The 13,158-nt window shown below is 43.4% G+C and overlaps 1 protein-coding gene across 3 annotated transcripts in view; it reads left to right on the forward strand.

Annotated features, from left to right (window-relative positions):
• Positions 1-13,158, forward strand: part of LOC127637921 (protein inscuteable homolog) — a 296,421-nt gene that overhangs the window by 279,411 nt on the left and 3,852 nt on the right. For 2 of the 3 annotated variants that reach the window (XM_052119175.1, XM_052119176.1), the window contains 3 exons: positions 9,156-9,222; positions 9,568-9,723; positions 13,013-13,089. In XM_052119175.1, the coding sequence (XP_051975135.1) occupies positions 9,156-9,222; positions 9,568-9,723; positions 13,013-13,089 (300 nt within the window). The remainder of the gene's footprint in view (positions 1-9,155; positions 9,223-9,567; positions 9,724-13,012; positions 13,090-13,158) is intronic. The other variant, XM_052119177.1, reaches the window with a different exon arrangement.

The raw sequence follows: 13,158 nt of genomic DNA on the forward strand, positions 1-13,158 counted from the left end.
TAAAAACATTTCCAGAGGCTCCTGGGGCATATAACATCCTCTGCGGCAGTCACGCCACTGGGATTGATGCATATGAGACCACTTCAGCACTGGCCCCAGAGAGATGGGCATGGTGCCGCGGCACGCACCGTGTATTTACGCCTGCCGCCAGATTCAAACCCTGGACAGACCTCTGTTTTCTACGGACAGGAACAGTTGGGTTGGGGCACGGTGTGCAACAGGCATGCCCCCGCTGCATTGGAAAATCAACTGCCTAGAGTTGCTGGCTGTATATCTTGCCCTACGGAGTTTCCTTCCATTAAACTTGTTGCAAGCACATCTTGATCCATTCAGACAGCACCACGACGTAATGTACATAAATTGCCAAGGCGGCGTGTGCTCCCGTCACATGTCAAAACTGGTTCGCCATCTCCTCCTTTGGAGCTGCGCGCCACTCACATCCTAGGCAGCTTCAACACGGAAGCGGACGCGTTGTCGCGACAAGGTACAATAAGCGGAGAGTGGAGGCTTCACCCCCTGTCGGTCCAGCTGATTTGGGAAAAGTTCGGCAAAGCACAGGTAGTCCTGTTTGACTCCCATGAGACCTCCCACTACCCGCTCTGCTACTCCCTAATGGATGCTACGCTCGCAACAGCCCCTCCCTGGCGAATTCCCCTGAGGAGGACCTTCTTTCCCCTTCTTGCACCCTCTGGCATCCATGCCCAGACCTCTGGAAACTCCATGTCTGGCCCGTGACAGGATGCGGAAGATCTAGTTGGCCTACTACCTGCCATCGTAGACATGATCAGCCAAGCCAGAGCTCCCTCTACCAGGCAAATTTACACCCCAAATTGATGCTTGTTTGCAAATTGGGGTTCTTCCCGGTCTGAAGACCCGCAGAGATGCGCAGTTCGGTCAGTGCATTCATCCCTGCAAGAGAGGTTGGACCATGACCCAGTGGACGGCAAGTCCTTGGTTAAGCATGACTTGATTATCAGGTTCCTTATAGGTGCCGGAGGTTGAATCCTCCCTGGCCAAGCCTGTTCCCCTCCTGGGTTCTCTCAGTGGTCCTCGCAGGCATTCAGAGACCCCCCCTTCGAGCCACTTGACTCAGTTGAGCTCGAGGCCCTCTCCTTGAAGACGTCCCTCCTGATTGCGCTCGCCTCCATCAAGAGGGTTGGGGACCTGCAAGCGTTCTCTGTCACCTGGAGTTCGGTCTGGCAGACACACATGTCGTCCAAAGACTGTGACCGGGCTACATGCCCAAGGTTCCTACGACCCCCTTTATGGATCAAGTAGTGAACCTGCAAGCGAAGCTGTCCCGGGAGGAGGCAGTTCCAGCATTTTCCGTTGCTGTGTCCGGTGTGCGTTTTGCGTACTTATGTGGACCGCATGCAGAACTTTAAATGTTCTGAGCAGCTCTTTTGTCTGCTTTGGTGGACAGCGTAAAGGGAACGCTGTCTCCAAACAGAGTCTTTCCCACTGGGTCGTTGATGCCATAGCATTGACCTATCACACCCAGGCCGTGCCACCCCCTTATGGGTTTGAAAACACACTACGAGAAGTGTGGCATCCTCGTGGGCACTGGCCAATGGCACCTCCCTAGCAGACATATGCAGAGCAGCGGGCTGGGCAACACCCATTACCTTTATGAGATTTTACAATCTCAGGGCTGATTCGGTCTCATCCCATGTTTTCTCAGGTTCGAGCCGGTAGAACTTGGTAATGCGGAACAACTGACTGAGTGTACCGCTTGCACCTAGCGCCTTTTCCCTCCACTGAGGCGATCACGTGCACTCTTATCCCAGGAGATCCCACTAACTCGGCTCCCTGGATGACTCCTCCCTATACCTCTGGTCCGCGAATTCAGCGGAGGAATTCCCCGACCAGACCAACAACGAGTACTGAAACTACTCTGTACTGGAATAGGTGCTCCACAAGACGGGCCCCCATGTGGATTAATCCCGCTGTGTGTATTTTCCGTGGTACGATCCCCTTGCGAGTGGACCCGTGTCTCCCTTGGGCAGTCCCCGCTGCCCATCAGTCACCGTGTTTGTAGCAACTCCTCCCTCTCAATAGGTAGGATCTACCACCACGCCATTCTCCACATGTGACCTGAAAACCCATGTGATGTAATTCATCACTCTTTACCTCCCCCAGCCTGGGCAGGTGTGGTCTCTGCGGGGTCTTTTCCCTCTGAAAGAATAGGAATTGGAAAAGAACGCCTTCCCCGATGCGTGTGATAGCGTTAAGATGGCCCCAGCCGCTTTGACTCTATGCGAGAAACATAGAGAGAGAAAAGGCGCTGCTGCCACAGCTTACTCCCATGCTTAGCACGTCCTCTTGTTCCCCCCATATCGGGGTGTAGGGTACCAGAAGGTTATGACGATTTTATGGGGCGTTAGGGAAGGGTACGTGTAGGCTGACATGGCCTGTCTCTTTGGCACGCAACTGCCTGCCCGCACCTGTGTTAGCAGCGCACGTACAAGGTTCAGTGCATGGCGTGATTAAATATGGACCCCTAGTGTCGCTTCTTCGACACAACGTCGAACTGAGAGACAGACGGGGAACATCTAGGTTACTATTGTAACCTCCGTTCCCTGAAGGAGGGAACGAGACATTGTGTCCTCCCGGCCACGACGCTGAACTGAGCCACTGTTACAGCCGAACCTCATTCTCGGCAGCAAGAGCAAAATCCTGAATGGGCAGACGCATTTCCCTACCTTTATAACCGTATGTCCGGGGGCGGGAAGTGCAAATTCTGTCTGCCAATTTCTCATTGGCCTTTTCTCAAGTTCAGAGATGCGTGAGGCTCTCAAGAGAGACCCCTAGTGTCGCTTGTTCGACCCAACGTCTCGTTGCCTATTTGGAATAGAGGTTACAATAGTAACCTAGATGTTTTCTGTAATTTATTTGATTGTGCTTTAAAGAGGTATTACGATAACAATACTGCCAAACAAGGACCCACAGTAATATTTTTGCATTATGCAATGTTCTACTGAGTTTCAAAAATTTTGTTGTGAACCTTGTTCATAGGCAAAACAAATTAAGTAAAAATGTATAAAGGTAAATCATGCCTTTTAGTAGGCTACAATCTATCATTGTATATAAAATAGAAACATAAAAGTGTATTTATGTGAAAATCATTAGATCTCTTAGGGCCTATAAAGGTCTTAGATCACATCTAATATTCACAACATGTGCTTTGTGGAGTTTGTTGTTTACTGATTTATTTATTTTTTTTGGAAAGAATCTTTTTTCAATGATTTGTTGAAAAAATTATAATCTCTTCCTCTTGGGGGTGCTATAATAATAATAAAAAATACAATTACAATAACTATGGAGCCGTTGGTCCAATCGACTTGGAATTTTGCATGCAGTGTCTTTGACCAAGGTGCCATCAAGGTTTATGAGGACAGTCGCATATCTTTAAAAACATGTCCACCATCGACCAATACATTTTCAGCAGCTTTTATATAGGGTTAGGTTGATTGGAACTAAACATTGTAGGCCTATTTGTCGCTTGGCCCAAGAGGTATGTGGAAAATTTGGAAGAAATTGGCCACCGGGAGGCACTATCATGTTTACATGCGTGTAAATCATTGTATTTACCACTGTGTTTCACAAAGAAACATGTTATTCATACCATAATGTAGATCTCCTCGTTCTGAACAACATTTTGTACGCAAGTATCATTGGTGTGAAACAAAACATTGCATAAATACTTACTTTTTCGAACTAGTCCTAGGCCATTCGCCCAGTCGGAACCAATCCAGTGCAGAAATATTCTCTGTAGTCCCAAAATGAAAAGTTATTAAAGGAATTTTTTAATTTTGATTTATTGTCATAGGTACACCAAAACTTTGTAATGGACGTGGCTACTTTTACTAAAATGATTATAACTATTTAACAGAATCAGATATTGTCACCAAATTTGGTACACATATGTATGGAGTTATTCTAAAGGTGCGACTAGATGTGGGCGTGTCCAGTGACGCGAAAAAGTTGGGACAAGGTCAACTTTATTCAAATGAAAAGTGACTAACGGAAGCAACAGCCAATAGGAGAGAAGACGGGAGAGCTCACGTGATCCTTCTCTCTCTCTCAGCTCCTGCAGTAATGGAAAGATGGATGAAAGGCTAATTCTTGCTGTTAGAAATTTTCCAGTGATCTATGACATGTCTCTTCCCACGTACAAGGACATTTTTAAGAAAAATACTGCGTTGAAAGGTGTATCTGAGATCGCGGGGATTTTATGGACCCAGACAGACCGGCATTTGCATTTTTGCCGCAGATAAACAGCCGCTATGGCAAACAGCACGCCTTGTTTCTCATTCATCTTTGATATAAAGCATTTTATGTACTGATTCCATTTATATTTAGTCTTTTCCCTCCAAAATGTTTTTTTTCAGTGGCAAGAAAAGAGATTCGCTGTCAACAGCAATGGAATGACATCCGTGAATGTCATTTATAAACGTTACTAGGCAACCAGTAGTGGGAACACCCACTAGCGACTTCACCGCCAGCCACTGGCGACCTGCAGCGACAAAGTCGCTGGCAGTGTGTACGCACCTTAAGGACACACAAATGTAATGTGCATCTCCATCTCTTGGTGGCACTATAATAGTAAAAACCTTTAAAATGGATCTAACTATGGAACGGTTGGGCCATCAACTTTGATTTGTATGCAGTGTCTATGACTAAGGTGCAATCAAGGTCTATAAGGACAGTCACATACCTTGAAAAACATTGCCGCCATCAACAAAATGATCTTTTAGCAGCTATTTGCACTACTACACCAGTGCAGAAAGATACTCTAGAGTCCCATTATTAATAATTATCAAAAAATGTTTAACTTTTGATTCAACTTTGCAAAGCTACACCAAAATGTAAGCAGTTGGTGTGGCCACTTTTTATAAACAAATAGTTATAACTCTTGAATGGAATGAGATATTTTCACAAAATTTGAGACACATACTGTATGTGTGAGGTCATTCTAAGAACATTGAATACATAAAGAAAAACATTGCATACATATGCCTCTTGGTGGTGCTGTAACAGTCAGGAACTTAAAATGACCATATCTGTGTGATACCTCACCTGATGTTTCTCAAAATGTACATAGCCTGAAAGCAACTAAAGCAATCTAATTAATACTTGATATCTGTTGCATGTGAACTTAAAGGACCCTAAAGGCTTGAACCCTGTTAATCACTGCTTGCAGCTATATTTATAATAACTATAAAACATTTTTTTTTTAATGATAATAACAATGATAATAAAAATAATGGAATCTGAGTAAATATTAATTTGGAATCTGCTCAACAGCAATGTTTGGTAGCAAACCTCAAAAAACTATTCACAAACCAACAACATTACCAACTTTCTTCAAAGCTTATATAGATATTTTTTGTTTTAATCTTTGTCTATGTCTCAAGGGGCTGGGTCCTCTGACATCACAATTCAGGGGTGCCTTCTCCCATGCTCTCTATGACAACGTTTTTGCTAAATAAAATGATGTGGTTCATTACAGTTCTCAGGGCAGTTTTGAAGTAAAATGTCCATTGCTTGGCACTAAAAGAGAGTGAAATGTTCTCCCGAACAGATGAGGTTTAATGTTAATGGTTAAGTTTAATGTTCTATCTCCCCACCTTAAACCTAAACCTAACTGATTGTGTCATAAAAAGCTAATTTTTGAAACAACCATGTTATTTTGTGGTGATTCTATGACACTTTTGGCTCACGTGTCGACTAGCAAGTGCAACACTATCAGTTGAGCTACCATGCAATTTGATCACAGCTTACATTTGATATACAAGCTTGTAAATGCTGTGTTACATACAACAGGCCACATAAAAATAATTTAGCAAAAATGTTGTTATTGTAAAACGATTTGAGAAATATGACAGTCGTCAGAGACAGTAAAAAGGCGACTTAATAAACCAATCGAATTTAACAACATCCTCTCTCACACAATCTCCTCTCTTGATTTCATTCTTGCTAGGCAAAAAATTACTTTTTAATTTAATACTTAAGTACAATTTAATGTGAATACTTTTTTACTTTCACTCAAGTATGTTTGTGGCTAGATACTTGGACTTTTATTTGAGTAAAATTTTCACTCAGAATCTATACTTTCACTTAAGTATAATTTCGGAGTACATTTTACACCCCTGTGTAACGGTCCTCTTTGGATCAGTCTCACTATGTTGTGTATGTGGAGCGGCATCTGCACATGGGGAAACCAAGCTGAATCAGGATAGGCATGTCAAAATCACGGACAGAGACATAAACAGCCCACAGCAGTTATCAGAAGTTCTGCTGTGGATTACCCAGAAATCGTTATTTTTAGCGCCGCGGTGCAATGTGAAAATGACGCCAGCAGAGGGCGCTGTCCCCATTTATGCAGCAATTTAAAAGAACCCATATACAACCCGTTACACCTGCATACACAGACATTTTAGTTAACCATGTGAACATGCTGCTGCACAATTATACATAAATATTATACTCATGTCACAGATCTAGACAGGTAGAGCTGGGGAGAAGAAGGGTTTCAAAGAAAAATTAAAATAGCAGGGAAGTTGCATATAACAAAAAAACACAACACAAAACAAAACAAGCAGATCTATTGCCAAGACTTGTGTACTGCTGCTGCTCCAATGAGCCATGTGCACTGAGAGTATGCTAACTAAATGTGCCTTTGCCTGCTTGGCTGAATGGCGTTATGCTAACAAACTAAATCTCTATGTGCACCTGAGCCTTCTTGGCAGAAAGGCTTACACTGCTAGTAAACTAACTTATAATGTGTACCTGGACCAGGAAAGCCTAGAGCGTATTTAACTAGTGACTTACCTTGTTAACTACGTGGTTTTAACAGATTACACCATGAGTTTCATGCCTGAATTTAGTCATTTCTTTTAATCTAAATTAATAATGTTGTCTAAAAAAATGCTGCAGTTTTTCAGGAGATGCTGAAAAAAAACCCAGCAAGATGCATGCAATGGATGAAGATTTCTTACCAGCGTGTGTTTACACTGAAAAATGGAAAGAACAACAACAACAACAAAAAAAGCAAAAAACAGGGTCACGCAAAACACACCTTGTGTGTTTGCAAGCATTGTTTTTAATTATTTACCAACCCAAACCCCAACTTATCCTCAACTAGGTCAAGTACCAGACCTCTTGTTCATGTTGTTAAAGTACATGATTGATAAGGGATAATGTGAAAATTTTACCTGGATGCCAGGGTTATACCCCTACACTTTTATACTTTACTTTGGATTTTTTACGGACCACAGAGAGTCAGGACATAGGTTTAACCTCTCATCCAAAAGGTGGTGGCCTCTTTACAGTGTAGTGTCCCCATTCACTAAACTGAGGCATTAGGGCCCACACAGGCTGCATGGCCCTGTTGGACTCACAAACACCTCTTCCAGCAGGAACCTTGTTTACCACATGAATTCTCACATCTAGGTACTGCCCATTCTCAACCCTGCTTAGCTTCAGTGGGCAACCAGTTCAGAGCTAGAAGGTAGAATTTTTAGGATGTAGTATGTGGACTGATAATTTTCAATTAGATCCTACCATTGCAGGGTTTCAGGTACTGACAGGAGGGCAATCTCTATAGAATGTCAAGTTTTTGAAAATTAAATAATCTATTCTATCGAATGGGTTGATCTGCTAGTTAAACACTCGCTTCTTGAGAGGGTATTTGCCAGAAATGGTCTTCAGTTATTGACTACTGTGGTTAACAGTTTCTGGCTAGTACTTTTGAGAAGCTATTGTGCATGCAGATTATATTTTAAGGTGTTACGAGCTTGTTTATGGCTTTTGTAAAAAAGGGAGAGTTGATTAAGACTTATTAAAATTGATCCAAGATATTTTCAACAGTTGTCAGTCGTATTTGAGGTGCAGTATCACTGAATGAAACTCTGAGGAAAATAAACACACTTATTATTATAACGCAATTGAATAAAATGTAATAATCAACAAGAATGTGTTTAAGCATGCATTCCAATATGCCGGGTTGATTAGCTTTAGATATTAGTGACGTCATTATGTTATGACGTAAAAGAACTGTCGAATAGTTTTTATTAAAGGGTTAATTGAAATGAACCATCCAAAAGGACTGGTCCACTGAAAATAACTGGACTTCCCATGACTATGTTGTGAACAAGATGTGTACCTGGAATTTTATTTAGCAGATCTGCGCTTTTGACTGTGCGACGAGGATCATCCTGAGACTCCCAAGCTCTATGTTTACATTGAAGCACATCATTCTGTGTTCAGGATATGCATAAACGGTTTTGTGCTGTTCTTTATTGGAGCCTTTCTTATTTCTTACTTTGATAGTATTGTGGAATAAGATGTTATAGTTATTAACATTTTTTTGGTTTAATATCCTTTAGTTGCCATAGTGCTGCGCTTATTGGCCGTATATCTCGAAATGCATCCAATCATGGTCACATGACAGAGCCTATATTATACATTACTATCCTTAAAACAGACTACTCGACTAGCACATCCCTAGTAGTACTCCAATATCATTTGGATTCCATGTTATCCACAAACAGTATTTATTTCCCCAGTATCATTGTAACGTTGCTTAGCAATGACAGGCAGACGAAGACAACGATGAAGTGAGAAAGCCCAAGTGCAATTTATTTACGACGTGAAATCCAAAACCGGAACTCCAAAGTGAAAACAAAACAGATATAGACTTCACCTTACTTGAATTGGCTTGACTTGACAGAACAAAGACACAACGTTACACCAACAGTACTTGACCGAAGACAATAGCAAACATGAGGGCTTAAATACATGGACATGGGCAAACAAATGACAATGACAACCAGAACAAGACTGAAGTATAAACAAAATAACAAGAATAATAAACTTTAACCAATGAAAAGACAAGACTGCTAACAAGACTGCTTAAACTATGAACCAATGAAAATAAGACACATGAACAGGGGTAACACATTACAGAATCACATGACAAGATCACATGAGGTTACAGGAAATCATATGATATGAACACGTGACTATAAAACAGGAACTAGAATATTAACATAAGACATGAAATCAAAACATGAACAAAAACACATTTAAACATGACAATCATATTGATGATGACGACAAATAAAAATGACACAATACTTCAATCCCTGTAGGTTGTGACAATTCTTGCTAATCTGTCTGTTTTGGAGCAGTGCAGTACAGAAGTGCTTCAGGAGAAAGGTATCGGAAAATAACATTATCAAATCAATGATATATAGGTTGAATTATTAATTCTGAATATAATTTTTTTAATGTGTCTACCCTTTCTGTTGTAGTGTATTGTAATGTTGCTCTGCTTCTCAAAATGTAAAATAGATTAGCACCTAACATATAAAATCTAGATAATGGAATGTTTACCATTGATGTAGATTGTAGCTGTTATATTTCTATGCATTTTTTACATAAAGATTAAGATGCACTAAATGCAACATCTTAGTATCACATATAGCCTAATGTCACACTGGTGTTGTTGAATGTTTGCGGAGATAAGCCACTGGTGTTTAGTGTTGTAAATGTTTTCTGTAGGAATCGAGCAGCTGCTTCTGTTGCTGAATGAGAAGCCTTCATCCTTCAGTCCCTCAGAAAGTTCAGCATGTGAGCGAGTCCAGCAGAAAGCTGTCGTCACACTGGCCCGTCTCAGCAGAGATCCGCTGGTTGCTCAAACTGCCATACAACTCATGGGTATGAAGCAAAACCACTAACTTCACAATACAGCTGAGAAAAAAAACCCAGCACTGAACCTTAAGTTTAGTCTTTATATTGTGGCCACAAAATAGTATTTGGACTGTTTAAGTCACACTTAAAATGTCTGAATATAATTCAAGATAACAAAATATCAAAGTGAAAGTAATTTGCAAACAAATTATACTTTTCTTATTACTAACTTCAGTTTTCTGAGCCACTTTAGCAATACATTTTACATAACTGTTGTCAACGTGCTTTTCAGTGGATATATGAAGTCTGTTCGGCTCAAGTTCACACAGGTGTCCTAGCACAGTCAACACAGAGATAGTTCAAATAATTTTTGGGGCCACTGTACAGTACATAGAGAAAATACATTTTGTTGAAGCATCTTTTTTTACATTTATTTGTAATTTATTAACTGGTAAATTTAAATTAAAAACATATTATTTAAAGGAATAGTTCACCCAAAATCATCATAATCATAATCAGCATTTCTATGATTCCGCTCATACAGCAGAAAGCAGCATAAGGGAGTGCTCTCTGGGCTTTATTGGGTAAGTGGGGCAAAGTGCCACAAATAATAGACCAAGCAGTTGTCACTTGCAGAGGCAGCCTCATGCTTGGGTTGGCCTGAGGGTAGGAAATTATTGAGAAATTGAGAATGGGGATAGAATTTGAAGATAGCAGAGAAGAAATGAAGTGAAGATGGAAGCACTGTAGAAGAATTGTCAGTTATGGCCACTTGGAAATTAGCTCTCGCATGAGCTGTTATTGCACTGTCCAATAAGCCACTCCAGCCGCCCCCCATGTTGCTCCTTCTTCCCACGGGATTGAGGACGATGCGGCTGGCGATGGAGGCGATTTGGGGATGGCAGCGGGTGCAGCTCCGCCAGGTACGCCCCCTCGGACCACCCGCACCCCAGCACGCTCGTTGATTCCCGTCCGTGCTCGAGGCGGCGGCGACTCGCCTCACAGCCAGTCTGCCGACCCTCTTGCGATGGAAGCAGATGAGCTCAGCGCGGCATCGGAGGGCGTGGTATCTGATGCTGAGGACTCCCCTGGGCTGCCGCTTTCGGGCCTACACGCCCAGGCTGAGGCCGACGCACAGATGACCGACATGCTTTCCTGGGCAGCCAACAGCGTGGGCTTGGATTGGAACCCTCCATCCTCCCCACAACCATCACGGCTGGACGTCTGGTTCCTGGGGTCTGGGCGCCGCTCACAGTTTCGCCCCCCCGGTTCCGTTTTTCCCGGAAGTGCATGACGAGCTGACGTCTTCGTGGAGAGCACCCCTCTCCACTCGTCACACCGCCACAGGCTCGTCCGGCAAGCTGCTGCTCTGCCTCAACCCTGGCCCAGCTCTCAGCCCCAGCGTCGAGCAACCCGCGGGAAGCGCACGCCCCCTGTCTCACGGACCCCCTCGAGGATCCGGAAGGCTCCCAGGCGCTCCTGAGACAACGCACCCAGAGCCCAAGACATTAGCTCCGGAGGTGATAAGACCACTCCGTCCCCCGGTGGAGGGCCGGGAGGAGAATCCTTTGTTTTTTCATTTGCCGCACCCCCCAACAAGGGCTGCGGTACACAAATTCTCAATATAAGAGCTATTTCCTTTGTCTCTGGGGCACATGGCCCGCAAATGCCGTTCTCACGGCACTCTGCTTTCAGGCCTCAACAGTCCCGGCTCCATGGACGCGGTGTCCCCGCCTTCAGCCCCACGACTGTTCCCCGGCCGGCCAGTTCAGACGAGTCCAGAGGACGCCAGCATCAGACCTCCTCCTCAGTCACGAACCCGCCCCCTGCCGGATGCGCGGAGCAATGTAAGTGCTTTGAGTTTATTCTCAGCACCAGAGCCTCGGGACGCCACGTTGCCTCCCGACGCTGCGTTACCTTTTCTGCACCGCTGCGAAGTCCCGCCGGGTACGTCCAAAAAACTCGTCCCCTTGGTGCCCCTAGCACGGAGTTTAGAGGCGTGGCTTTCACTGCCCAACCCGTCACGCTGGCTGCACCGGACCATTCGACTCGTTTACGCAATTCAGTTTGCCAGGTCTCCGCCCCCCTTCGTGGGCGTACATTTTTCCGCAGTACACGGCCAACTCCCGTATTTGCCCCACTTAAATACCCGTATGTCCGGGGGCGGGATATGCAAATACCGGCTGCCAACTTCTCATTGGCCTTTTTTCATAGATCAGAGGTGTATATCGGCGCTCAAGAGAGACCCCTTCTCTGACACAATGTAGAGAGAGCGACAGAAGGGGAACATTCAAGTCATTGTTGAGTCATGCAGTTCAAGTCAAGTCTCGAGTCACAGATTCTCAAGTCAAAGTCAAGTCGAGTCTTTTTCTTCATTTAGTCATGCAAGTCACAAGTCCTTAAATTTGTGACTCGAGTCAATTCATGTAACTCGAGTCCCCCACCTCTGCGGCATATTGATGATTACTTCTGAATGGAACGCACCATAAAACGAAATGCACACCAAGGTTATCCAGGCTGACAGGAAGCACCTTTGCAGGATTACAGGATTGAAACACTGTACATTGGAATAATGTCGGAATTCAATTTCTAATAATTTGATTACCTTGTCTTCAACTAAAGCTGTAATAGAGCTCAAGTGATGTGCAGCCGGCGCAGTGCCCATCGCATATAGGCTTTATGCCATATAGGGTGGAATGTTAAGATGAGAGGACCTGTATGCAGCTAAAGGGAGCTGTACAACAGGTATACAGTGAAGCAGTGGCAGCTTTGCAGAGGCTGCCTCAACGCCAGGGTCTGCTTCGGTGAGTAAAGATTAGAATGTTAGAACAGTTAAATGGCAGCCAGTCTTGCCATAAAATATGAAAATAGTGAGCTTCTGTGGTAGCTTTTGTTGAATAACATGACAATTGTGATGGAAGAGCTTATCTGATGAGGGCAAATGCTTCACGCAGATTAGTGGGTCATTCAAATCTGTTGCATGGATCTCTCACGGGTTAGTGGGCGGGGCCAAATTCCGAAAGAATTGTTGCAGCAGTGAGGTACGCTGCGGATTATATATGCTTACTCTGGTGTTGTGATTGGTAGGATTAAGTGTACATGCTCCTCCCAAACTTTAAAGTGAGTCACTGACTTTATATAAAATATACAGTACATATATATTTTTTTAGGTAAACTATTCCTTTTAAGCTGTGACACTGAGAACTGTGTTTTATCACTTCTGGTGTTTCTTATTGAAATTATGTATATATATATTATAAGCACAGAACAAAATTGTAAAAGCACAACACATGTATAATAGTCCTTATTTCCTTAGCTGTTCCTCGTCTCATTGAGTTGTGTCGGTCTCCAGCAGAAAGGAACAACAGTGACTCTGTGCTTGTGGCCTGTCTGGTAACAAAATCATTTTAACATTTTGCTTAAACATACATGTTGCATGTACAGCTGATATGAAAATTTTCT

The sequence above is a fragment of the Xyrauchen texanus genome, chromosome 46 (assembly GCF_025860055.1).
Source record: "Xyrauchen texanus isolate HMW12.3.18 chromosome 46, RBS_HiC_50CHRs, whole genome shotgun sequence".
NCBI lineage: Eukaryota > Metazoa > Chordata > Actinopteri > Cypriniformes > Catostomidae > Xyrauchen > Xyrauchen texanus.